Source organism: Cyanistes caeruleus, chromosome 5 (assembly GCF_971803275.1).
Source record: "Cyanistes caeruleus chromosome 5, bCyaCae1.hap1.1, whole genome shotgun sequence".
Taxonomy (NCBI): Eukaryota; Metazoa; Chordata; class Aves; order Passeriformes; family Paridae; genus Cyanistes; species Cyanistes caeruleus.
In genome coordinates, this window is record NC_141705.1 from 31,693,652 (window position 1) to 31,720,318 (window position 26,667).

Consider the following 26,667-nt stretch of genomic DNA (forward strand, 5'->3'; position numbering starts at 1 on the left):
ACCTGGGTTTCTTTAAAAAAACAAACAACCAAATAAAAAAAACAACACCCAAAAAGTAAAACTGCACATTAAGATATAAATCAGTAACTTCAGAATGGGAATTTGGAAGGAATCTCTCCAGTGAACTAGTTATTATACAAGCATAATTTTTGACACTGAAAACTCAGGGTCTGATTACACTGTTTGACCCGACAATGAAATTCTTATATTTCAAAAATATTTTCTACTGCAGGATTTGTAATCTCAATATTTGACATTGCCAGTGTTCAGAGAAAAAGAAAATGCAAACTGCACAGGAAAGAACTCTTTAAATGAATACATCTAATATGTTGTTCAGTTCCTACAAATCAAAACACACTATAGGATTCACTAGGAGAAGTGGAGTGAACAGAGTACCAAATATGCAGGGTGTTTTCACTCAAAACATATAATCATGAAGAGGAGAAAAGGTAAGAAACTGAAGTAGTACTTTGTGATAAGTTCTGACCTTGAACACACACAGTGTACTCTGTCAGGATGAACTGTATAGTGGCAATACTTTGAAGGCATATAATGAACCAGTCTCAAAATGTTAGGACATACCAGAGTATGTACACCACTCAGAAGGAATGAGAGGATTCTTTTCCTCAACTTCAAAATACACTAAAGAATTTCAGCTATCAAGACTAATACACCACTGACCTAAACACCTGCCTTATTTCTTTAAATGTGCCTTTCTTCCTTCACATTCCTAAGGTAAGCTGTGTCCCCACCAGCTGACTGTCACCCTGCAAGCTCTTTGTGATACAGATACCCTTTCTGATGGTTTACTTTCAAAGAGTCACTACTATGTGTTTCATTCTGATCAGGATGTGAATTATACTTTAATAATAGAGCATATCTTTGAAATATTCTTGACAAGAACACAGTTACAAAAACCTCTGGTGAACACTACTACTACTAGCAAGCCACAAGTAAAGGACAACTACCTTTAGAAAGCCAAGATTTCTAGAAAGAAAAAAGGACATCATCACCTAATACCACATTTCTCTTCCACAGTATGAGAAATATGTATGACATCAGTCCAGATTTTTCAGGGCATTAGGACTGGTACATGCCATGGTCTCAAGTGACTATCTAAAAAATGCAGCTGAAGGGCTGGAAGGAGTGTTTAATGCAATAAACTATTACATTACAAAGAAGACCTTGAGAGGGAAATCTCCTTATTAGTATTTCTGTCGACATGAACCAGAGTCATGTGCAAAGTCAAAGCACTGCACTGCATAGCTGAATCAAACACAGGCAACATAAACAGCGTGATATCAAGTGAGCAAGGTTGCTTTAAGAAACCAGAAGGACGCTGCATCCTGAAGCTTACTGATTGTCGGGCTGAGGGGAAGCTAAAGCAGCAGATAAAGTTGATGCATTTGTTGTAAGCTTTCCAGCATTCAAGCTTTATTTGTCAGAGTTTGATACTCCCCTCTGTGGGTGGAGAAGCCGAGGGACTGACTGACGTCACCCAAAGAGTAGGGATAAAGTGCAGTGCCCACAGCTTTGGAATGAGTAAAACTTCTTAGGAGGTAAAAAAGGTCGGCTGCCCTGTCTGGCAGGTGCTCTGCTGACAGCAACCTTCCTCCTATAGCTCAACTCCTCACACGGACCCAAGGAAAAAAGAACATTAACCAAGGAAAATCTGTCCACAATGCCACAAAACGTTATTCTCCAAGGACCGTCACCCTGGGGATTCAGGCTCTCAGGAGGAATAGATTTTAACCAACCCTTAATCATAACCAGGGTATGTACTTTTTACATTTCCTTTCTATTTACTCCATTTAAGAGTTGCTGTAGATTTTTTTTGTCTTTTACTTTTCTGGAGTTCAGAGATGCAGAAAAAGCTGTGAGTAGATTAAAAAGTAGCTGCCAGTTCTGAGGAGAGCCAGCTGAATACTAAGTTTTTACAAGTTTTGTGTGACATGTTCCTGTGATTGGTCTAAGAGACTTTAACTGCACTTCTACTTAGGTCTCAAAATTAAATTCAAGTGCCTTGGCAGCAGAAAAACTCTGGCATGATTTCCCAGGCTTTCAAAATTAACATTTAAACCTACTAAAAGCAGGACCTCACTTTTGTGCTTTCCACAGCTAGCCTCTCTGATCACTGGGGGAGAAGACTGCTTGGCAGCAGCTCCTCATGCCTGGGAGTTTGTGCTTTGCCAATTTATCTGACTCTTATTTAATTAAACCAAGTTCTGTTTATTGCCAGAAAAGGCAACAATACCTGTTTTTACATATCTGAAAGTTTTCACTTCCATGAATGTTAAATGAGTGAGTTATTAGAAAGTTATCCAGTCCTGCATATGAAAGAGATAGTTATTTGGTGAGTTTTGCCATATTTAGAAACTAAAAGCTTATCTTAACCACCCCCCCCCCTCAATAAATGGCAAGAATTTGAGCCTTCATTATTTTTCATGGATTTTAGCTGCAATTTAAGAAATCAGTGACTCGATCAATGTAGCATACAACACACTGTCAGCTGCCCTGCATCTACAGATGCAGATCTGCTCAAAAGACAGGATACATATTTTGAGAATTTTTGTTTTTAATTGTGTTCAATGCACACCAGGCTAGAATTAATTCTCCTTATATTTCTACTGCTTTTCAGGACCTTAGACACACCAAATATGTGTTCCATGAACCTCCAAATTGCTATGGTTTTTCTGTTTCATTTTTCCTTTTTTGTTTAAAAAAAAAATCCCTACACTATGACTCACTATATACACTATGCCTGGTATTGAGTAAACGTCAAAAGCCTTGAAGGATGGATACCACTAGTGATGTCTTGCAGTAAATACGCTTCCAAACAAGAATCAGTAGAAAGTTTAAGGGCCATCTTTTCAGTATTAACTCGTAAAAATTAACTTAGTCATTCATTCAAGGTTTATAAAAGCATTAAAAAAATTATGTATTTTAAATATAAGTAAATCAAAATGCTATTATCTGACTGAATGTAGTTACAGAACAAATACTCACAGAATATAGCAAAGCCTTTGGAGAAACAGGAGAGAGAAACATTGAATTAAAAAAAATCTCCGGCTGTTTTAGGGCCTTCATTGCCTTTTATGGGCCTCTAAAAGAAAAATAGTTTCCATTATCTCTAATGAAAAATATTTTAGCGGTGTCTGGTTTGTATTTTCTTTGTGTTTAGATTAAGAGCAATGAAGTTTAAAACTGCAATAACAAAGGATGTTACTATAAATATAACTTTCTAAAGAATAAATTACTTTGCAGTTGACTCATACCTACCAAATGCCTCACAAGACATAAGCCTTTGGTTTCTGGCATATTACAGAAATGCCCAAAATCACATTTCAAGTATTACAATGAATATATATATATATATATATATATATGAAAAAAGGTCACATTTACTTAGTTAAGGCTTAAGATTATTAACAGTAAATTTGTTTAAAGTTAATATTTTTGTTGCCACTGCATAAATTTAGAAGAGTCCTTCAATATGTATTCATGCAATATCCCTTAAGAAATAGAGAACATTTCAGAAGATTCACCAGTCTTGCTTCTTGGGGCCTAGGTGTTCCTTTTGTAAAAGTTATCATAAGCAGCCCATTCATACTAGGCTTAACTGTCCTGACAAGAAAAAAACTAAACCATAAATAGAAATTATTTGTAAATATATTCTGAATAAAATAATTGGACAGGTGTCAAGATTGGTTGGCTACATCCTTGTTCAACAAGAGACAGCTTTTATCAGGACTTGTCAAGAGAGACAGATGACTTAAGAGATCATTATCCACCTGTCTAAAGAACAGATGTCACTTCAAAAGCTCATGTGAAAATTGTTCTTTTTTCAAGCAAATGCAAAAACTACAGACCGTAATCACTGAGAGTGAGGAAGGACAGGAGGGGAATAAAAATCAATACATTCAAGTTCTATTACAGTCAGAAACAACAAATTAACTACAAAGACTGAAAATATTAAAATCCTTGGAACTTTGCATGGATGGAAATAAATTGCATTAATGGAATTGATTACAGGAACAATTGAAACTTGTGCAATTTGGAGAGAATGGTAAAGTATTATCAACTCTAGATTTAAGTTCTATTTTATTTTTATAGAACTTTACCAATCACAAGCAAGTATTCATATCAACTCAATTTTATGTTTAGCCACTCTGTCCGCAGACATTCATAACTTTCTTCAGAAAACACAGGGCCTGAAATATTTATGATTGTGCAACGTGATAAGATTTTCAAGACTATTATCAGATGAAGAGAGGTTTTCTTCAAAGTTTCATTGGAGACATTTGACCCTCATGTGGTTAAATAATTAGTCTGTAACATCTGAATGATCAACACATATTTTTGTATTTATCCAAATCCAAGATACACAGGATAAAAGAGTAACAGGCTTATCATGCAGACATGGCCTGAAGAGCAAGGCAAAAATTTTCCCAAAGCAACACTAGAATTTACCTCATGAAGCCAGGGTGAACGAGCAACAAACACTACAGTCAGAACAGAATTCTAAGTGTTCAAAATACACAGTTAATGTGTCACTAGTAAGTCCTTAAGAAATAGTACCACTTATATTATTGAGGTACCCACAATATCAACATCTTACCCATGATACCTTGCACTGCACAATGTGGTCCCTTTCTATAAAACACAGTCTGCAGGGCAGGTGCCTGTTTTGCACCCTAGCAGGACTGGGCATGTAGAGCTCAGCACCCCCATCAAGGTGTTAAAGCCCAAGAGACACATCTCAGAAGCTTGGCAATGATCAATTCAACCAAGGAAGAGGAAATATAGACCCCTGTGTCTTTCCCTCCTCATTCCCACCAAATGATGGTAACCCCATTCAAACATCTAAGTGGTATCACTGCAGCCGCTGATGACTTATAAAAGCCAAGGGATTTAGCAGCAACACAGAGCAGGGCATTCTCTGCTGGGGAATGTACCAATACAGCTGCAGGGGAATGTACTGTGCTAGGCAGATACGCTGCTTTATAAGGCAGGATCATGATCTCAAGGCTTTGCTGCAGTATGTCACAGGTACAGCAGATGATTTGTTGTGATGTGCAAAAAACATAATCTGCAGAGTAACCTCCATAAGGGTTATACCAGCTAACTTACTCTTGAGAGGGAACCAAGAATGGTTGGTTTGCCCAGTTAGGTATTAAAGCATCAACAGTCACATTGGAACACGAGGAATTCTGCTGCAGTTTGTCATTGCAGACATATTCACAACATGCTAAGCTAAATCAGGAGCAATTCTACCTTGAAGGGAGAAGAATAATCACACCTCTAACCCCTGTCTTATTATAGTGGTGTAAGTGGTCTCAGTGTTGATCACTTACACTTGCAGCTGTTGAACTTTGAGAAGCAGACCATTTTAGAAATTTCAGACTTAGAATTGATAAACTTCCTCGATTCATATTCAAACAGATTATTCAGGCACATGAACACTTTGTTAAGCGCACAGTACCCTAGTCCATTTTTTTGGAAAAGTGAGGGTGTAAAAGCCTGCAGCTGGCCACAAGCACCTCTTTGGAAAGTTTGCCTGACTTGGTAATAACACATGCATTGTAGTTTGTTACAGTGGTATCAAAAATAAGGTTACACATGGGAATGCAGAAAAAGAGCTCACCAAACAATCTCTCTGATCATTCAGACTCACCTAATGGAGATGGAAGGAGGAGAGAGCAACACTTCTTCACTGATTTTTGCCATTATTTTAATACTAATACAGTGCAACTTATATTAAAAATAATTTCTGTTTGGCTTTTATGTTGACAGTAGTGTCCCCTTCAGAGACAAGTCTGCCAGCTTCACCAAAACTAGAAATGCTGGAAGTACATTGGGCAGCTTACTCTTTTCCTTTGCTGGAAAACTGAAACACCAGAGCTGAATAATGTCTCCACAGCATGTTTTCCAGTCAAGATAAGATGTGCTTTTGCTGAACAGAACTCACAGTGTTTGTGAACAGCAAAACCCACATTGAGAAAGAAATCTCTCCAATAGCTTTTTCATTTAATATATGACACAGATAAAAGAACTGCTTTTGGAAATAAGACTATATTGACATTTTTTTCCTTCACACTGGGATTATTCTACTTACATATAGGCAGCTAATATTACTTTGCATGACTCAACTTGTCCCTTCTGCTATTCAAGAGCTGAATTTCAGAAGCTTATGGGCTACATGCATCAATTTCATGTCGCCGTCTAGGTAATCAAGAGTTGCCTAAAATGGCAATACACACGTAAGGGACAGACATCCCACTCAGTGACCTAAGACCTGTGTTGTGTATGGTATGTGTGTTGTGGTGGCAGGAGAAGTCAACTCTTGCAAATAGAGGCCTGCAATCCTAGAACAAGCTTCAGTAACATCTAAGGTCATGGCCTCTATACAGTAGTTGTTTTAAAGCAAAATTTTTTTGCATTTCAATTATTTTCACAACCATACAGAAATTTGTCAACAAGACAAAAAAAAAAAAAAGCAAGCATATAAAGATAAGCTATGGGCTATTTTCTGTGAATGTCACAGATGGTGGTATGTGTACACAAGGTATGAATTGCACCACACAGACCACCATGAAGGATCAGGGCCACTGTTACTCAAATGCCATGGGACTTAAACCTAAGCACTTTAAGGAGTTCAGCAACACATTTTCTTGCCAGTTCTTTTTTTCTGCTGTTTGTTCTTTTGATGTGTTGGGTTTTTTTCAACCAGATTATATATATAATAGCAGTGGAGAAAGAAGATTTAAAGATGAGTTGCAGTAATTACAGAAATCAGAGTGGAAACTAATGCAGAAATGTGAAGATAATTTCTATCTAATTTGGAGTTATGATGAATAAAACATTCATATAGTTTCCTGACAATAGAACTACAGAACTTTTGGCGAAATATTTCCCCCATCCAACAGGAAATAGGGGAATGTGATGAAGTTCATTGTCTCTATCAATTTTGGGCATGCAATTTTCGGGTGATTAAGCAGTCACATTTTGGTCTTTTCAGATTACACCTGGAAGCAAGGCTTCAGCTGCCAACCTGTGCCCTGGTGATGTTATTATAGCTATTGATGGTCTAGGCACAGAGAACATGACACATAATGATGCCCAGGAGAGAATTAAAGCAGCTACACATCAGCTTTGTTTGAAAATAGAGAGGTACGTGTACATGTCTGCCTACTGCTTAAAGAAGATACTACTCAATCAAAAGTACAATTATTATATGGTGTAACTATTTCAAATAGTTTGAGGAAGTTCCCAAGATCCTTAAAATTACAAGCAACCAGACCTACCTCTTAAGCTCCAGGTCAAGCAAGACTCCCCAGAACTCATCTTTATAGGCACAAAAAGAACAGCTTCCCTCAGGTTATTCACACTGCAATTCTGCTGACTGCACAAATCCTGTTTACTGTCAGTAAGCAAGCAGTTCTTCATGTTTTGGGGAAATAATAAAATCCGCATCTAGTGTCAGTTGCTCAGTGACCTCTCTGCTCTAACACTCCCTCAGCCACAGGTGCCTATCACTGCCTCCTCTCAACCACACATAAAGCCACTACTGTATCATCCCAGTTAGGGAAAACAACATCATGTCACTTTCATAAGGGGCGACAAAGGAGTGAGTTTAAAGCAAATCAATCTCTTTGGTCACAACATATTAAGCCTCATAAAGGATTTTCAAAGCAATGTTCAAAATAAAACTGAGAAACACTGTCTTACCTAAACTGCAGTAATCCAGAAACTTTTGTGTTCACTTCTCTCTACTAGAGCCAGGAAAATAAACAACTTGCAGCTTCACATCTCCAGCTGAGTTTGCTCAGCCTGTAATCAGAACCACTTGGCACACTCTTTCAAGCTGTCTCCAAAACTAAGACAGGGCTGATTAACCTGAGGCTCTCAAGGAGGCACAGCTCTTTATTGCAGCTGACTGCAATATTTCTTTTGAAATACAGAAGTGTTTCTCTTTTTTTAAGGAGTATTGTTGAATGACTAAAGCACACACCATAGTTAAAAATTCCTTCTGTTAACTCAAGGTTCCGCTACAGATTGATATATGCCATTTAACAACTATGTTGGGAAGCCAATTTCAAAATGTTATAAATGAATATATAACAAGTAGCATCAGATTAATATTTAAAATTACTATTATGCTACTTTAAAATTAGCTGCCACATTTCCCTTTGTCAATGAAAACAGAACTGTAGCTGGTATTTTGTGTTTGTTACTTCTGCCTACGTGGCTGAAAGAATCATCTGTGCAACTTCAATTTCCCCTTGCACATACTTTGCATATCTAGGTTGTACTTCAGCATTGAAAAGTAGGCTTGACATGGAAATTATGGTCTTTAAAGAAAAATGAATTGATGTTTAGGATGATTACTAATACACTCGCTTATTCATATAAAATATTCTGAGGACCCAACATTCATTCTAGCAACCATTAAAAAAATAAAACTAAAAAGTTTGGTCAGCTCAGGTCAGAAAGGCACTGATTTCCCTTTCCTTTTGTGTTTGGTAATTATTAAGAACCTATTTCCCATTGTTAATAGGATACATAATTTTTTAAAATGTAAATACATTTTATACATATCAGTTACATATCATTAACATATTTTTATGTCAAAACACTAAAAAAAACCCTACAGATTTACAAGCTGCATTATATTTTATGGGGACATACACAACTCTGTAGGAATTCAAATTGTTTAAATTCTGCCTCTCTTTCTTTCTTTCTAGGGCAGGAACTAAGTTATGGTCCCCACAAGTTTCAGAAGATGGCAGAGCACATCCCTTCAAGATAAATTTGGAAGCTGAACCTCAGGTATGAACTGTGCAAAGTTACCTAACCATTTCTATTTGCTTTTTTAAACACCAAATAATCTCTCTTGTGGTCATTAAAATTCATTAACTAGAACTTCATCCATGATTGGCCAGTTTAAGCTCATATGAACCACCATGTTTATAACATTCAGGAACACCATTTTATCTGACTCAGTGTTTTTGATTTTTCAGCTATAACAGAAAAAAAAAACATTAAGAAGCTATAACAAATTCTCATTTTTCTTTAAGAGTCCACATATCACCATAGTTCTATTATGGAAATAAAATATGTTCTCTTATTCTGATACAGTTTAAGTTGCTTTAACTCTTTTAGAGATTCTTCGTCATATGAGGAAGTTCTTCAGTCGGGAATAAATATCAAGTATTTAAGTGATGAACTCATCAGATCACAAAATTCATTTAGATGTAGTCAGTTAAACAGAGAGATCCATAAAAGCTGGATCTCTTTACCTCCATACATTTTTATACTATGCCACAGAACTGAAGTTTACATACTTACACAAGACCCATGTACTTGGTCAATAAGCAAATCACTCACCACTTCTGACTAGGAAAGTCTTGATCGTTGTATATGGCCAAAGCAAATCCAATCAATCGACAGCCATCTCTCTTTTCAAACTCAAAAAAGGAAAAAGCTACTATGAGTCAAAGTCTTTATATTGCTAATAGTGAATTAGCTAGGTACTGCTTACAACTATTTCTTTATCAACTTTATAACTTTATTTCTTTGTCATTCCTCTTTAACCTACATAAACATTTGCTGTTATCTCAAGAGCAGGGAGGGAAGAATATTCTGCTGATCCTGGAAGGCCAGGTTCAAAGAAAATATGTCAAAGTATTTATTCTATGATATGCAAGATGAAAAAAAAGTCTAGATTCCATTTTGATAAACCCTGTGCACTAAGTATTTCCACCAATTCTGTTTTCACGGAGATGCTCCCCAACATGAATACAGCACTTCAGTGTTGCATTTCTCTCTCTTCTTTCTGATCTAAGACTTGCATTAAGTGACACAGAAAACTCCATCAGAAACAATATAGCCTCTTCAGCAGCAGGAATACCATAGTGAAGAAACAAAAGTATTTTAAATGCATATCCTTGTGGAAGAGCTAGGATACACATTACGGATTGCTATGACTAGCAATGGAACAAATTCACTAAAAAACTATAGAGAAAACCATGCAGGCATGCATTACACAAGAGTAATCCCTCTGCGTGAAAGCTGCATTCCTAAAAAGGACGGTTCCTTAAAAATAGATTACAAGAATTCACTAAGTGCTATTTGGCAGACTATTGAAAAGCAGTCTCCACTGGGCAATCAGAAATAACTGTTTGTCCTAGATTAAACGGACAGTCTTTTCATTTAATGTATCTTTTTCGTTCCTAGGAAGTTCAGGAGTACTGAGTATATTTAATAAATAGTAGGTACCATAAAAGTAGAAATGTTTGCAAACAAACATACTAAACCGTTCCTGGAATGTTTTACATTTTAGATTAAATTCTTCCATATGAGTATCTGTCTCTTCCTGAGGAATAAAAAATAAATATAGCCTATTTTTCTACAATTGCTGGGATTTGAAATTAAATTTTACAGTATATTTTGTCACAACACGAGATGCAGAAGCACATATACCAGCAGAAAAAACAGTAAGAAGTTTCTTGAATCTCAGATGACAAATTTTTGCACAACTACTACCTGTGTCCAAGTCTTATGAGAGTCTGCTGAATTCTAACAATAAATACAGGGACTGAAGCCAGGATGAATGGAGAAAAATGCAAAAGCAGAAATTGTTACTTCAAATGTAAAACTCTTTTACTCAGAAGTATTGCATATGTTTACTGGTGTGCAGAAATGGAAGACCACTGAGTTCTATTTATATAGTAACCAAAATTACCCAAAAGGTCATGGATTTTATGAATGTATCAGATTTTTTTCACTCTCATCAAATTTCTGTATTCACTAAGAAAGTTAAGAGAAGTCAGTTATTTAAAATTAGAATCCAGCTAAATAACAATAACAAATGACAATATACACAATCTCCTTAATAAGTACCTAATTCAAATCTGTAAGCTAATAAAAGAGAATTACAAATTAATGGAAACCCTGTTTGAAATTGTTCAGCAATGTGGCTAAATAATTGGCCAAAGAATGCTTACTTTAGCTTCAATGAATGAAAATTATTCTCCAGATGCACGGAGATGGCAATGTGAAACCTGATAAACAATTAAATACTCTGCCAACGTACAGCTATGGAACAAGGAACCTTCACACTGTAGCAAACTTCTGAGTCAGCAGTTCTTGAGAATCTCCCAAGAGCCATTTGGAGACTGATACAGGCAATTGTTGGAGCACAGTGAAAGCTCTCATTATTTGTAAATCTGGGAAGAGGAAACTGAGGCAACAATTCTAATTTACAGCAATAAGTGCCTGACTGAGAGTCACTCTTGAAAACTACACATTCCCCCACAAAAAACAGCCACACTGATTTTGAGTCTGGAGTAACCTATAGTGTGATGGATAAATAGTAAGAAATAGCAGACCACTTGAAGAATTACTAATACAATCACACTGTAATCTGAATAAAAGCAATTTAGAACATAAGGTTCTCAACAAGTATAAGTAGAAAGAGAAAAAAAAAATCTAAATGGCAAATTGTATCATAAAATTATTTTTAAAATACCTTCTGCTATATTGTAAGTTTAAAAGAATACAATGACTCATGAATGTTTTCTGTTACAATCCTTTTAACCTCATTGGAAATAATTTTCATTACCACAATTTCTTGAATTGTTTTTATTTGAACTTCTCTTTCTTACTTCTATCTTTGTCCTTGGACATTTTGTTCAGTCAAACTAGACTTTTGGCCATGAAGGAGATTAAACATTCCTGGGAGATTTATTACACATGTAGATAAGTATAAAAATCTAAGAAAAACATATCCCATTGTTCTAAGAAGTTTATAGTCTATTACCATCTATAATCAATTTTTGAAACAATATAATTGTCCTGGGCTAGTTTTGAAGATCTACCCATCTTTATAACACCATTCAAAGATAAAGATCTTAGTCACATGATACCTCCAAAAGGTACACATCTGTATTCTGTAACAGCAATTACCCCAAGGAATGCCATTATATGGGCTGTGATGGATAAATTTGTACAGGCTTTTGGTGCTACATTATTTCTATTCCTGATACTTGTATCAATGCAAAAATGTACCTAGCCCTGAAAAAAAAAATAAAAATCTGTCAATTGGAAAAAACAATTAAAAATTAAGTACTGTAATTCTCCCATATTCCTAATTAGAAATTTCAACAACTTCCAGTTCTCATTTAGCTTTTGAACTAAAAGAGGACTTTTCACACATTCGATGATATCAAATAAACACAAGAGCTGGACTGTTTTTGCTGCTGTATGTTCTGTCACTGACATTTTTTATTAATAGATGAGTTATAAAGAAAGCAGGATTTAAGTCTCACTAACTGCAAATATTTGTTTCACAACTGTTCCATTGTAAACATGCTGTTATGGTGCCACATCTTCTGTTCATTTCTCTATGAGAAATGAAATATGGGGATGAAATTACAATGTTCTCAGTTGGTTTTGTTCGTTCTGCATCATATATGGATTTGAATCAATTTTAAATACTTTGACATTAATATCTTTCATTAAGTAGCCATGATCCTAAACTATTAGATTATTTCCATTTACTAATACATTTTGTTAACTGCAACTCCATTCTATCAGACAGAAAGAAGGAATTGCAAGTAAAACCTTTGTGCTCATTTATCTGATTACTGCTTTCAGTAGTCTCTTAAAGTGCAATGCTGCAACACATTTTCATTTAATAAAACTGCTTTTTACTGTTTACATTTTCTGTTTGCATATTCTATATATCCATGACTTTTCTTTAGTCTGATCCTAAACATATTTTGGAAACTGTTGTTTAACATTTGTACTCAAAACCAAACCCAAACTGGAGAACTGGACAAGATTTCTAGGAAAATTGAAGTGTTAATGACCTGTGCCATCTTAACATTGCAAGTTGAAGTCTCTAAAGAAAAGACCAATTCAGGTTGTAGAAACCTATTAGTTAGAAATAAAAGCTATTTATTCCATATGGATGGAAGCTGAAATGCTCTCACAGCACTGTTTTCAAAGAGTGCCACATGTCATCAGGACAAGGTGATGGACTGCAGCAGTTAATGTTCTTCACCCACTAGGGTAAAAGGCAAAAAAACCCTTGGCAGATGGCAACATCATTTTTTTCAAAGTCTTTATTTCTGAGGCTTAGGAGTAATAAATACACAGAATATAAATAAGTGAATTTTCATGCAGTCAGAAGTCTTCATCATTCCTGGCCAACCCCCAAATAAGGACATTTTAAGGTATCTGAAAGATCATCAAAGATTTTCTTTCCAGACCTTAACCATTTGAATTCCACAAACTGAGGAAATTATCTTGGCCAATGACAAAAAAAGGAGAAAGTATGTCAGAATACAGGCACACAGGCAGAATGATTTCAAATTTACCCATTTCTGGGTTTTACTTATTTATGATGATTTCACATTAAATTACAGAGCAGTGAAATTTTTGATACACAGATATGCTTTAAAAATTAAATTCATTCTGAAGAATGTCCTCAACCTGAAGTATGTTCAAGATTTAATTTCAGTTAAAAGAAGCATTAAAAATTATGTGTTTTCTAGGTAAGACACAATAAAATCATACTTTTGGAAGTCCCTCTATCAGTATGTGATGAAAATGCAGAAGCTAGAGAGCAGTACTAAAGCAAAGAAATTAAGATAAGCATACATTAAATGTTTTAAAAGCATAATGTAAACAGTGTCAAATCTAGTGACGAATATGAAAGGTCACTTTAATATTCATCCCTCCCATTTCTTCTAAGCCTTCTGCTTGCCTGGACATGGGAAATTAATGTGTATGGCTCAAGCAATATAACCAAAATTCATGGAAAAATATAATATGCTTGTACCAGTTAAAAAATAACAGAGTTGCAAAAGTAAAAATGCAGTTATTAACAATACTGGTGTTGTCAGATTTACTCATTGCTAGCTTTGGTGTGCATTGTAGCTCTGTGTGTTTTGTCTGCCTATCACGTACAGGAATTCAAGCCTATTGGTACAGCTCACAACAGAAGGGCCCAGCCTTTTGTTGCAGCAGCAAATATTGATGACAAAAGACAGGTAGTGAGCTCCTCCTATAATTCTCCAATTGGGCTTTATTCATCTGGCAATATTCAAGACGCGCTTCATGGACAACTGAGGGGTCTCATTCCTAACTCATCGCAAAAGTGAGTATTAGAATTTACTTATGATACGTGGTCGTTTGTGGTACACCATTATCTGTTCTGTTTTTAACTTTAAAGTCCAGCTCTTGCTGTTTTTTTCTGAGAATCAGGAGATTATACATTATTCAAAAAAAGGTTGCTCAAGGTAACATTTTTTTCCAACACCAAGAACTATTCATTCAGCTTTCTAGTAGCACTGCTGCAGGTAGCTAAATTTTGCCCTCTGTGTTGGGCTGCAACATTACCCTCCCACCTTCTCTCCTGTAACTTCACTTTACTCTGAATGCTTCGAACACTACAGTGATTGTATTTTGAACACCAGGAATGAACAAACTAAACATGGTTACTTCATGGTTAAAATTTGTAAACATTTTTAGCTATGTTTAAACGAAAAAGCATTATGGATAAATAAGCATTTGTAGGCCAAAGAAATCTATTTATCTTTTTTCTTTACAGGATATCAACTACTTTGAACACAAGCATAATATTCGGCCCAAACCTTTCATAATCTCAGGCCGGAGCAGGTTATAAACTTTGAGTGCTGTGCTGGACTTGATGCATGGTGTTCCTCTTTTAATGGACAGATACTCACCACTGACATTAATTAAGCATTATGAAGCATTTGAAATTTACTTATAGTACTAGACAGCCTAATGCTGAAATTAAAAGCAAACAAACAAAAATAATTAAATGTTTCACTTTCAGAGCTCAGGCTTCAAATTCAAATTTCTCTTTACAAAAGAAGGCAGATCTGCACTCCCATCTGTTATCCTGATCAGAGTCTGAAGTAACTGCAGCCATGATCCAGTTTACAGAGCAGTACCAGATATTTTACACTTACAGATCTTTGGCACTGCGAACTTCTTCTGACCAAATGCAGTGTAATTTGTTAATGTTGTAAATAAAAGATAGCCACATATTCCATATATATTACATTTAAATAAAAGATACCCTACATATAAATAAAAGATAGCTAAAGATAGGTATAAGCTAGGCCATTCAGAGATTTCAAATTTGCATTTCAGCAGATCTCTTTCCAGAGGGCAATCTACTGCTGTGCCAGAAGTAGGAAAACTGATGCCACAGATTTGTGAAGTTCCAATGCAGAAAATCATATATATTCACATCCACCATTTCAGTGTAATAAATCTCTGTCTTAACTGGTAATGGAATTCCTTACTACTGTTTCCATTATTACAAAGGGGACAAAAACAATGCAAACTCTGTGGCTAAAAACACAAGGAAGCTCAAAAGCGTCTGAGGGATGAAACACATTGTGATGTGATCTTTTATCCTTTCTAGCAGCAGTAGTTTGTGGGACCACTAGGTACCACACAAAGCTGGCTTCAGGACCACCAGGTACCATTTCACAAGCACCTATTACAATTGTGAAGTGTCAAATGAGTATCAAAAGCCTAATTTCACAATTCAGAAATAAAAATTAAACAGTATTTTCCATGAAATTGTTGAAGTAAATGGCCATTTACCAGGATGATGAAGAAAATTAACTGCAAAAGCCATCCTGACCACAATGCAACAAGTTTAAGAACTTCAGTTGGGCAAGGTCTGTCTGGAGCTCTAGCACTGGGGAGGGCTGCACTTGCAAACTGCAGAATCTCTGACACAGGGTGTTACATCTACAAAACCTTGGTGTCACAGTTTCTCTATTACTTTTTCATCAGTTTGACTTAATCCATTGCTAAAGACAGGAAAAAAAAAAGCCCTACCACCTCAGCTCTAAATATCCCTTTAGGACAGACAGCAGAGGCTAAACAGGACTGACTAAAAAAGGGCATGATTGTGGACCGTGGGTTTGAGCTAATGGATTGGACATTGGACATAATTTTGGACTTTACTCTGGTGAAACTAACTGGAAATTGTATTTAATATATAACTATAGGGTATTCATTTCTTACCTATAATTTATTCTGCTTTAGTATTATTTTGGCTTGACATAGCAAGAGTGAGATTTGTGCTTTTTCTAGTCTTTTCCTGCTACATCCCATTTACTAACACTATTAGCACTGACTTATTCTACTGCAGAATCTAAAGGTGGTATTATTTCTTCTAAAAGAAAATTCACACAAATATTTATGTTGCCCTGTGTTAATATTTTGGCTGGCTCATGCTTGGTGATGATGAATAACTCTATTTGCATTAAGGCTTGCCTACCATTTCAGGAATGCTTTTGTTTGACATGTCTTTGATTTTAAAAAATGTATATTTCCCTTTAGAAATTTGAGAAAGTGGTCCTGCACAAATTCTGCTTTGAATCAAAGGGAGAATTTTGGGTTTTCTAGCTCCAGAGTAGCCACTGGGAGGAGTTCTGTACTATCAAACTGGGAAACAGAGCATTGTCCCAGGTTTACACAGGATTGTTTCTTGGAAAGAACTGCCCAAAACCCTGATATCAGTCTGGAGGACAGAGATGAAGCATTTATTGTCCCACAGCTGAGAATATCACATAAATGGTAACCCAATGATTGTAGAAAGATTTGGTTATGGGCTGTTACACAGCAACAGCAAAGAAATATCCCATAACAAAGAAAGCCTCTGAGGTACTATGCAGACAAGATTGAAGCCTTCAAACTAGTGATACTGAAAAAGAGTTCGGGTCCAATGTTCACATTTTTTGCTAATCTTTTTCCAGGTTTGTTGAATTGATATACAGTAACTTCAGTAATGTCAAGCAACACTAATATTTTTTTTAAGTGTATGTCTTATTTTTTAGATATAAATTATATGTAAAGTCTACTTCAAACGCAGTGAAATTAATTCTCTGAATATGCACCCATTGTTCTTGTGAAGGACCACTTTGCATTCTATTGGAAACACTGTAATTTAGAAAAGCAAAAGTAAGCCTGGATATATTAGTAACTTTTCTTCTTTACAATGATCACCAAATATTTTTTTTAAAAAATTGTTAAACTAGCTTTAAAAGAGTCATAAATATCTTACTCTAGAATTTAAGGAACTCTAGGAAATGTCACATTCATTATTACACACTGCTTCAGAGTAGTTTTTCAGCAGTGTGGTGAGATGATTGTGAGGTACAGAACTGGAATGATGGCTCTAGGATTCTTCCAGTGCTGCCAGTGTTTATTCTGTCTCTGACATGGATAAATCACATAAACTTTGCCTGCTACCCTTTTTATAGATTATAGGAATTACTCACTTAGCACAAAGACTTTTAGGGAGGCCTAATTATTCCTCAATAAAACCTATCATTAAAAATATAAAATAATGTTTTATACTGTATTTAATCTATCTAAGGATTTTTACTATCTTTAAAGAAAACCTATGCCAGAATTTTAAGGACTGCTTTATAGCTGGCATTAATACTTTATATAGGAAGACTATCACCAATGAGTACACACTTTTGCTTTTCTCTACTTTCTGTACTTCTGCTTTTTGGAGCTTGTTCCATTTATGCTTTTCAGCCCTGTTAACATCACCGTATCCCTGTGCTTTTGTCTCTGTTCTCCATAATCCAATGCCCACTGCACCCTTTCGTGCACTCTGGCCATGAACACAGTGGATGCAGCACTCCTTCGGGGCTGGACTGTGGCAGTGGGCGCAGTACCCCCTCTTCAATTAGCACGGTCAGCTCCATCTGCCCCACCGAGCTGAAAGCTGTGTCTAAGATAGCCCCTAACGTTCCCCTGGAAATGGAGCTTCCCGGTGTCAAGATCGTGCACGCTCAGTTTAACACACCTATGCAGTTGTACTCAGATGACAATATCATGGAAACACTGCAAGGCCAAGTTTCTACAGCTCTGGGGGAAACACCTGTCATAAGGTAATTGGAGCAGGATCTATAATATTTATGAGTACACAAATTTAAAATATACCAAAAAATAGTATCACACTGTTTCTATGAAAAAGGGGAAAAGGGTTAGACAGAAACCAAGTAATTAAATACCATTCAATATTTTCACTAAAATATTATTTTAATTTCTGTAAATTATATAACAATTTTAATTAATTTCACATTAATTTCTGTGTTTTAACACAAAGTATGAAAGAAATCCTTCAGAACATACAAATAAATATTTCATAGGTAATAATTTTAGGATTGCAACTAATAAATAAAAAACTATGATACTACCTGGACTATTACTTAACTGACCATTCCAAATCAATACTCTGATTCCCTCCAAAATTTAAAACTTCTTATTGCTGTTATATTTATCTAATAATGATTTAATAATTTCCTCTTATTAATAATTCATAAAATAATAATAAATAAAATTTATTTCCTCTGCTGAAATTCAGGTGACGAAGATTAGGAAATATTGTAGATGGTCATAGTGTTCTGGATACTTAACTCCCACTCTAGACAACTCATTCAGAATAACAATCTCTCATACAAAAAGAGGCGGAATTTACAGTAGGCCTACAAATCCATGTATGACTTATGAATTTATTCAGTGCACGACTAAAGTCAGGTAGGAAACTTATGTATATGGACAACAATTATGATTATACAATAAAAAGTTTTAAAATACTCTTTTTTTTTTTTCAGGAGACAATTCACCATTTAGGTTGCTTTATCTTTACCTTTGCATAATAGTAACCTATTTTCCTGTTTCACAACAGTACTTAAGTTAATAATTCATAATATATATGGTGCAAACTACAGCTAATTACTAATATTTTAAATAAGCAATAGTCACTAGCACCAATGAGCCTTCTTCAGCACCTTGCAATTTGGCTGCTACTAACAGAAAAAAAATTTATTTATATAAAAGTATTTAGGTTCATCCTCTCTGATGAAAACTGTAGTTCATGAAGTCTTTTCAGAGTGAAGCCACTCTAGTGCTTGAATATTTCTTTTCAATCAGAAAAATTAAAGAACATAAAAGAAAAATTTTCCACTTCATTATTGTGAAATAATGGATTAAGCCCAAAGTAATCAGATTTCACACTGCTTGTGACATTGCCACTTTGAGAACCCACTCTCTCTATGCACGTTTGAAATGACTCTTGCTGTGGGACAGTTTTCACTATGTATGCACTACGAAATGTTAAGATGACACATTTGTGTCTGCGGTTTTTTTGCCTTCTGTATGTAATTGCATTATCACTTGTTTTATATTTAGATTTATTTTAGTAAAGAGGAGAGAATTAAGGGTTTTTATTAAATATTGCCAAGAATTATAAAAACTACACGACTTCTATTCATTAAAAGCTTCTGACAGGACAAGAAACTGGTAGTTCTTTCACCAGCTTAAAGATGGCTCAAAGAAATCTATTGATTGATGAAGATCAAAAAATTCAGCCACAAAAAATAAGCAACAAGGGTCATTGTCCAACTTCTGCTGCTCTTACTGGGCCATGTGGAAGCTTGGATAGTACCCTGGGAAAGAAACCAAACCATTTAATGCCAACCCCAGCCTAATTCTTTGTGGACAGTAGGAAGCCAGTTGCAACAGGAAATTTAAACTGGATATTTGTGCGTGTAGCTGTAACAGACTTCATCAAAGTAAATCTGGATGTTTCTGATCACCCCCAGTAAGTGTATCAAATTTACAAATGCCAGATATTCAATCGAACTTCGGTCAGTGTATATAGTTATCTACTCTTCCTCTCGACTATTTAGGATGCCATTTATCATGAACAATTTTAAATATTCAGCAGAGTTTAAAAGGCCATTAAATATTCTTAGTAAAATCTTTGTCTCACAAGAAATTTGAGATTCAAGCATAAACTGCTGTTTAGTCAATAAATTACTTTATATTTTTAGCATAACATTGCCATTGCAAAAGAAAGCCTTATCTAATTTGTATTAAATTAAGAAATAGAACTTCTATTTTTCAGTATTCACCTTACAATGTTTCCTATTTTTCAATACTTATTTCACTCCTTTTTTTAATTTCTGTAAGTTTAGTAAATAACAATTATTTTAGCCAAATAATCGCTATATTACCTAGTGATCAAGCTAACTTAGAAATCATATTTGTCCAAAAGATTTGACTTGTTAGGTTTTGGCTAACCTTACGTAAAGGCATGAGCTCTGACTTTAACAACATTCTTGAGAGCAGCTGCTGCAAAAAGGGGACTTCTGGATACCACAGAAATGAGCACCTGGTAATAACAGCAGATGATTACTGGAATGAAACTACTTTGAGATTAAATGGCCTTTTCTCAAAAGCCAGTAGAACCAAAACAGTAATTATGGAAATATGTGAATGAGTTTCTAGATTTATGTTTGTAACAATTGCATTAATTTAATTTTTTTCAGCACTTTTTAGATCAAAAGGAGGCTATGTAAAGCAATTCTGCCGGGAAGGAAGGTTCTCAATAGTTGCAGGAACACGCTGTCTTTATGTTTGTTTCCTGAATCATACTCTATGCCTGGTAGAGATACTGCTTTAGAGTTATGTTTGATAAACTGTTTTTATCTGCTCTTCCTCCCCTTAATACAGTGACCCATCTCCCAACTCAGTGTCTCAGTCTGACGTGTACAAGATGCTGCACGCCAACCAGGAGGAGCCCAGTCAGCCGCGCCAGTCTGGCTCCTTTAAGGTGCTCCAGAATTTAGTCTCCGAGGAAGGTGGTTAAAAACAACATATTCTACCTGTTCAAATAATTTTAAAATGTTTGTGGGAGGGGGGAATCCATGAAGAAAATAAGAAAGATTAGAGATACAAAAATTTCTGAAAGCCCAAATCATTCCAGACCCTATAGCTACCACACCAGTCTCCTGACATTTCACCTCCTTGCTTGTATAGCAAGCAGTCTTCTCTGTGAACACAATGCAGGTGTTGATCACATTTTCTAGAATCTCTTCTCAGATTTTAAGAACTTTAATATCCAAAGCTGACTTTAACTGAACAATAAAATTTTATCTGTGAGAATTTTTGGGACAAGGTGCTTATATTCATGACACCAAGAAAGAAAACTCTCTTCCACATCCAGGAAAAGAGGAATTTAAACCAACTCCCCTCAAAGCCTATTTCCTCTTCATTCTAAATAAAAACTTAGAAGAAAATTTAATTTACAGCCATATTTCCTTCAAATGAAGAAGTTTCAAAAATAAAATTATTAAAGGCTGCGAGTTTGTTATATTTACAATAAGCATAAAGAGCAAAATACAACCAAAATTAACCTAAAAGGTAATATTTTAAATGTTAATGTTTTTATATCAATATTTACTAGAGAAGGAATAAAGACATCTAATTGTCTGCATATATATCATTGTGGGATTTTACTTAGCATTTTCTCATATTTTGCTATTATTTAATATTCATATCACGTTACTAATCTTTCCAATTTGTTGTATGGTTAGTTATATAAATAAGAAGCTTTCTGACAGTAGGCCTTGATTATGTTATGTTTCTATGTTAAATCCCAATCCTCCTGCCTCACTGCTATATCCAAGACCTACTCTCAGAAAATTTGGTGATGTCCATGAGGCAGAGAGCACTGCATATGCAATCTTTTTTGTACTTGCTTTTGACTACAGCTTGCACAATATTTCTCCTGATTCCAAAGATGTGGAATCTGGCCTACCAAACTTTTCTAGTGAAACTGCATTGTTTGTTCATGTAAGTGAAAGCCTGTAAATACATCCAGAAGTGTATGTACAGTACAGAAAGTACAGAAGATTGCAGAAAAGTACTTAACTGCACCAGACGCTTTTATATTAGCCCAATAATAAGATTGTTTTGTTTGTCAGATGGGCGCCCTGTGGGAACAAGAAGTGTGAAAGCACCTGTAACGAAGATACCTACTGCCATGCCTGGTGTCCAGAAAGTGCCACTGTGTGACAAATGTGGGAGTGGGATTCTGTAAGTGGTTTCTTTTTCGTTTTAGAAATCCCCAGCTCAAGCACACATCATCCCCAAACACCCCTGCAAACTACAGAAGTGTGTTCCCATAATGCTTCTAGAGAACAAGATATAAAAATACATTGTTCTAAATGTCAAATTAGAACTTGTACCTTCAACAATTTCAATACAGATTACATAAGTTATGACAAAGTACCACTGAGGTTTTAATTGAGATTTCTGAGGACCTTTTGCAAGTCAACCATTAAGAAGTACCTAATGAAACCAGCAGTTATCCATGCTGTACTGTGTCAGGCTGTGAATTCTCAAAAATTTCTTGTTAATGCAAAACATCCTTCTCCCAATCCAGTGGGAATATCCAGAAAGCTCTGTAGAACTATTTTAAAACAATCAGATTTCTACCTGATTGACATCACTAACTTCAGCAAAGAACACAGATAATGATGTACTGAGAAAACACAGATACAAAGAAAAAGGAATGTGGTTTTGAAAGCCATTTTGCCACCCTTTTGATAGGTTAGTTTGTGCTTTCTGTCTTGTAACCAAACTAACATGTTTCTTAAAATTTGTTTTCCAGTGCTCATGAATTATGTGATCAACTCTACTACATTTTATGTCACCTACTCAAACTCAACATCCAACCTTAAATTATACAGTAGTTTCTAAAACCAAGATCAACAACTGTAAAGCTTTAAAATAAATAACTAGAACATACTTTGTATCATAGAATCATAGAATCATAGAATCATAGAATGGTTTGAGTTGGGAGGAACATTCCATTCATCTAGTTCCAACCCTCCTGCCATGGGTAGGCACACCTAATAGACCGGGTTGCTGCAGTTTCTTTTGTCATTTTAAATTCATATGAATTAATTTGGGCTTTTTCTTTTTATTGTTTCCATACAGAGGGACGGTGGTGAAGGCGCGTGATAAATACCGGCATCCAGAATGCTTTGTGTGCTCTGACTGCGATCTCAACCTGAAACAAAAAGGCTATTTCTTTGTGGAGGGCCAGCTGTACTGTGAAGCTCACGCACGCGCCCGCATGAGGCCACCGGAGGGGTACGAAACAGTTACGGTTTACCCAAAATGCTAGTCTTAGGCTAACACACAAACATATGCATGCACACAAAGAGCCTTTACCAGCTTAGAACTGCAGTACAAGTGTCAGGACTTCTGCCTAAACCCAAAGTAGCAGCTTTTAAACCTTTCCCTGTGGGATTCTGAGAGAGGTGGAAGTCCTTATTAGCCAGCAATAGCACATTACACCAGCAAAATTCTGCTAAAATATTGTTTTTAAAACTGTCAACATAACTCAAGGAAGTATAAACTAAAACAGCTCTCCTGGAATACAAAAAGTGAAACAGCTGAGGTATTACATGAATGCTACAGCATTATGTTCATATATATATATATATATTTATAATATACATAAGTGCTGTAACCAAGACATTATTTTTAATATAAATTAAGTATTTGTGCAAACACCAACACCATCAAAGTCTTACAGGCTGGGCCACAATAAATGTAAAAACTTGACAGGTCATTAGAAAAGCAGCTATTTTATATGTTTAGTACAAAACAAGCAGTTGTTCATGTCTGCTATTATTCAACTAGCATTAACAAATATGTTACACCCCAAACATGTTTTGCTTACTTTGCTCTGAATTTGGGGTTATATTGCCTTAATTTTCTGATGCAAAAACTGTGATAAAAAAATAAATGTCAAGTCACGCAATAAAATGGTTAGTATAATAAAGACTGGTTAGTATGAAGCAAAGCAAAAGTTCTGCGTTGTCTTAATGATTTTGAAATTATATCAACTTCCACATCTCTTTGCAAAAGATTATTCTGAGGGATGCACACACGTAAGTTGTTGGATTTTTTTGTAAAAAGAACCTCACACTCTAACAGGAATTCATTTTGAATTGAGAATGAAAGCAAATTTTAAACCTTTTCTGCAGAAAATGATACTGGATTTTTGTATCTCCGTCACTCAATTTCCATAATAGAAACAATGGGGAAATATCATCACAATATATTGCTGGTAAATTAAAGCTAGTACAGCTTTAAAAATAAATGTTAATTAAAATATGCAAAGGCAAGGTCTTTCATCAAAAAGCCTAGTGAAGTTCTAAGGAATAAAAAAAAAAACCCAAACTGAATTGTAATCAATTTCTGAAACTTGTCAAGTTTCATTGCTTTCTGGTAGGTGTCAGCTACATAAATACACCTAAAAGGCAAACCATACTTAGCACTTTTAGAAAATACCAAACCAAGTCATAAATGCTTTATTGGGGTGTTTTGAACCCACCCAAAAGTAGAAAAATCTACAAAATTTTATATCAAGTCCACAACACTAGCAAAAAAAAATAACAACCCAGTGACAAAGAATCTTACATACTTTTCCCATTCTATAATGTAACAAGCCTATAATGCAAGTAGAACATGGAATCAAAATAAATTATACATACCTTACATTTATTTTTAAAATTCACAAGTCCTGAAGATTGAAATACAATGTCCACATACTCAAAGACTTTTCAAAATGTCTTAAAGTATTATTTCAGAACTCAAAGTTTTAAAAATGTGTCACTTCATTTCTTACATTTCCATATCAAAAGCAGTGATTAAAAGAAAAGTGTTGCACCCTTTTCAAGGTTAGTTCCTGAATTATTTTTGGGCACAAAACATAATTCTGGTCCTCAAGTATTATGGAGGAAACCTGTAGTATTAATATTTTTCCATTGATAAAGCCCATAAATCTGAAAATAAGAGTGTGCATAATGTCTATTTTTACAAACTTAAAATGTCATTGGTGTTTTAAAATGTTTGTTTAATGTTTATGTCTTTGTGGAGTAACTAAAAGCAAAAATAAATCTACTACATATGCTAAATATTCTGTGTTTCTTTTCATCTGGTATGGAAAATGAGCAAGTGTGTCAAGTGACTTGACAATAACAGAGGTTTGGATTTCAGTCTGAGAGAGCAGTATGCTTTGGATTGATCAAATCCCTGGCAAGAATGAAAGACAATTTTTCTATTAGGCATTTGAGTACACATCCAGGGGTTTCTAAAACAGAACAAGATCATGTGCTTTCCAAACTAAAGACTCAAAATTGTTCTCTTTAACACCCCAAACATACCAATTGTAAATGTGGGGAAACTCTCAGAAATGCAGATACAGGAAGTGTTAGGAAGTCATAGAACATGACTTGATGCTAAAGCTGTGGGGTAAGTTCAGTGGTATTGCATCATCATGTAGTGCTATTTTGGGGAGTTTGAAGTTGGATGTGGCTTTGATAGAATCAAAAGGTAAGCCTATCTCATTGCAGATACTGACCTATATGAAAACACATGCAACAATATAACATCAAGTAAACCATGATTTTAGTTAATGCAGATTCTGAAATCTCTGATCCTGATAGGGAAGATTAATAGGAAATCTCATTCCACAGTCACTTCAGTCTGGGAGAACTGTATATAGTTTTAAATGTGAGAGGAAGATACACCAGTTGTCTCTATTGCATCCTGAAGGTCAAATTCTTTATGCCAGTGGGTGTCATTGGCTCCTGGTACACAAGGTGTCCACCTAAAGATCTACCCCCTTTATCTTCCAGCTTCAGAATAGTGTAGCCTGTCAATCATGATAGTAGCTTAATGCCACTATGCCTCTCAGCTGTGCCTAGACTCTTACACGTATTACAAGCCAAAGGCAGGCATGACATTTATTTTTAGCTGGAGAAAAAGGTAGGAAGGGTGACCTCACATGCTTTTCATCTCAACTTTTCAGATGTTGATCAACAAGTGTGAAAAGCTTTCCCTAGCTATGCTACTGCTGCATAACAGCAGGGCTGTGCTGGGAGATGTTAAGAACTAATAAGAAAATGCAATACTCCAAATGAGGAAGCCAAGAATTACTTCTGAAAATACATGCATAGATTAACTTACATGTTACTTTTGAATCAATTCTTCCAAGACAAATATTTTTGGTCTTTTAAGTAACGCAGTTTTGCCAAAAATCTGAAATCTTAGAAAGTACTCTAAAGTATCTTAAAGAAATTGTGTTGTTTCCATCAACTAAATAGCTCCCTTCATTTTTTCAACTACATTTCATCACCTAAACAATTAGATTATTACTTTTGTTCAGATCAGAAGTGGGCTATAGAACGTAAACCCCCCACTGTTCCCACTGACTGCATTTTGGTTCACATTGCACAACTTCAGAGTGAACAAACTGGTTTCCTTCAGGATGAAATTCAACCAGAGATTGTGATCTGGGAGCACTGCTAATGCATACCAACTAATGAATGGCACCAACTCAATCCACAGAATCGAACTAGAGCTGAACAGAGCATGCCTGAAATGTGTTAAGGTAGATGCCTCAATACCAACTGACCTGCTCCTATTGCCCCTCTGCCTTTTAAAACACACCTAGTTTTAATAATTGCTTGCAAGTTTCATAGCAGAAAGGCTTCTTAACAGAAATTAAACTACTGACTGCTTATCCAGTCTCAGAAATTGGACCTGATTTCAGATGTTTCAAAGCTCAGAGCTGTTTGATCAAGACTTCTGGTTCAATTTTCTATAAACCATATCAAAGAGAATAACTCTCTGCAGCTCAGTATAGCCCCAGCTTGTTTAAAAACTACATATTGATTTAAACTGCATTTTATGGGTCTCGTTCACAAGGACAAGACCATTATTTTTCTA

At 35.4% G+C, this 26,667-nt stretch overlaps 1 protein-coding gene and 1 long non-coding RNA gene across 7 annotated transcripts in view; one reads left to right on the top strand and one right to left on the bottom strand.

The window, feature by feature from the left end:
• The window catches only part of LOC147653021 (uncharacterized), an 84,705-nt gene that overhangs the window by 51,326 nt on the left and 6,712 nt on the right, over positions 1–26,667 (bottom strand). Inside the window, exon 1 of one of the 4 annotated variants that reach the window (XR_015286831.1) lies at positions 9,388–11,127. The exons of 2 other annotated variants lie outside the window; for them this stretch is intronic. This is a non-coding gene — a long non-coding RNA (uncharacterized LOC147653021). Of the gene's footprint in view, positions 1–7,728; positions 7,808–9,387; positions 11,128–26,667 lie in introns of those variants that run through there. One more of the 4 variants, XR_015286832.1, reaches the window with a different exon arrangement.
• PDLIM3 (PDZ and LIM domain 3) lies at positions 1,284–24,851 on the top strand. Of its 3 annotated transcripts, none has more exons than XM_023925051.2 (8): positions 1,487–1,774; positions 7,019–7,170; positions 8,745–8,829; positions 14,618–14,685; positions 17,697–17,960; positions 20,590–20,717; positions 21,843–21,954; positions 22,861–24,851. In XM_023925051.2, exons 1-8 carry the CDS (start codon positions 1,682–1,684, stop codon positions 23,048–23,050), a joined length of 1,092 nt encoding a protein of 363 aa, XP_023780819.1. In that variant the 5' UTR covers positions 1,487–1,681; the 3' UTR covers positions 23,051–24,851. The 3 variants fall into 3 exon arrangements, with proteins under 3 accessions (XP_023780820.1, XP_023780819.1, XP_086745182.1); XM_086889056.1 differs by lacking the exon at positions 14,618–14,685 and adding an exon at positions 13,977–14,164 and having other exon boundaries at positions 22,861–23,740; XM_023925052.2 differs by lacking the exons at positions 14,618–14,685; positions 17,697–17,960 and adding an exon at positions 13,977–14,164 and having other exon boundaries at positions 1,284–1,774.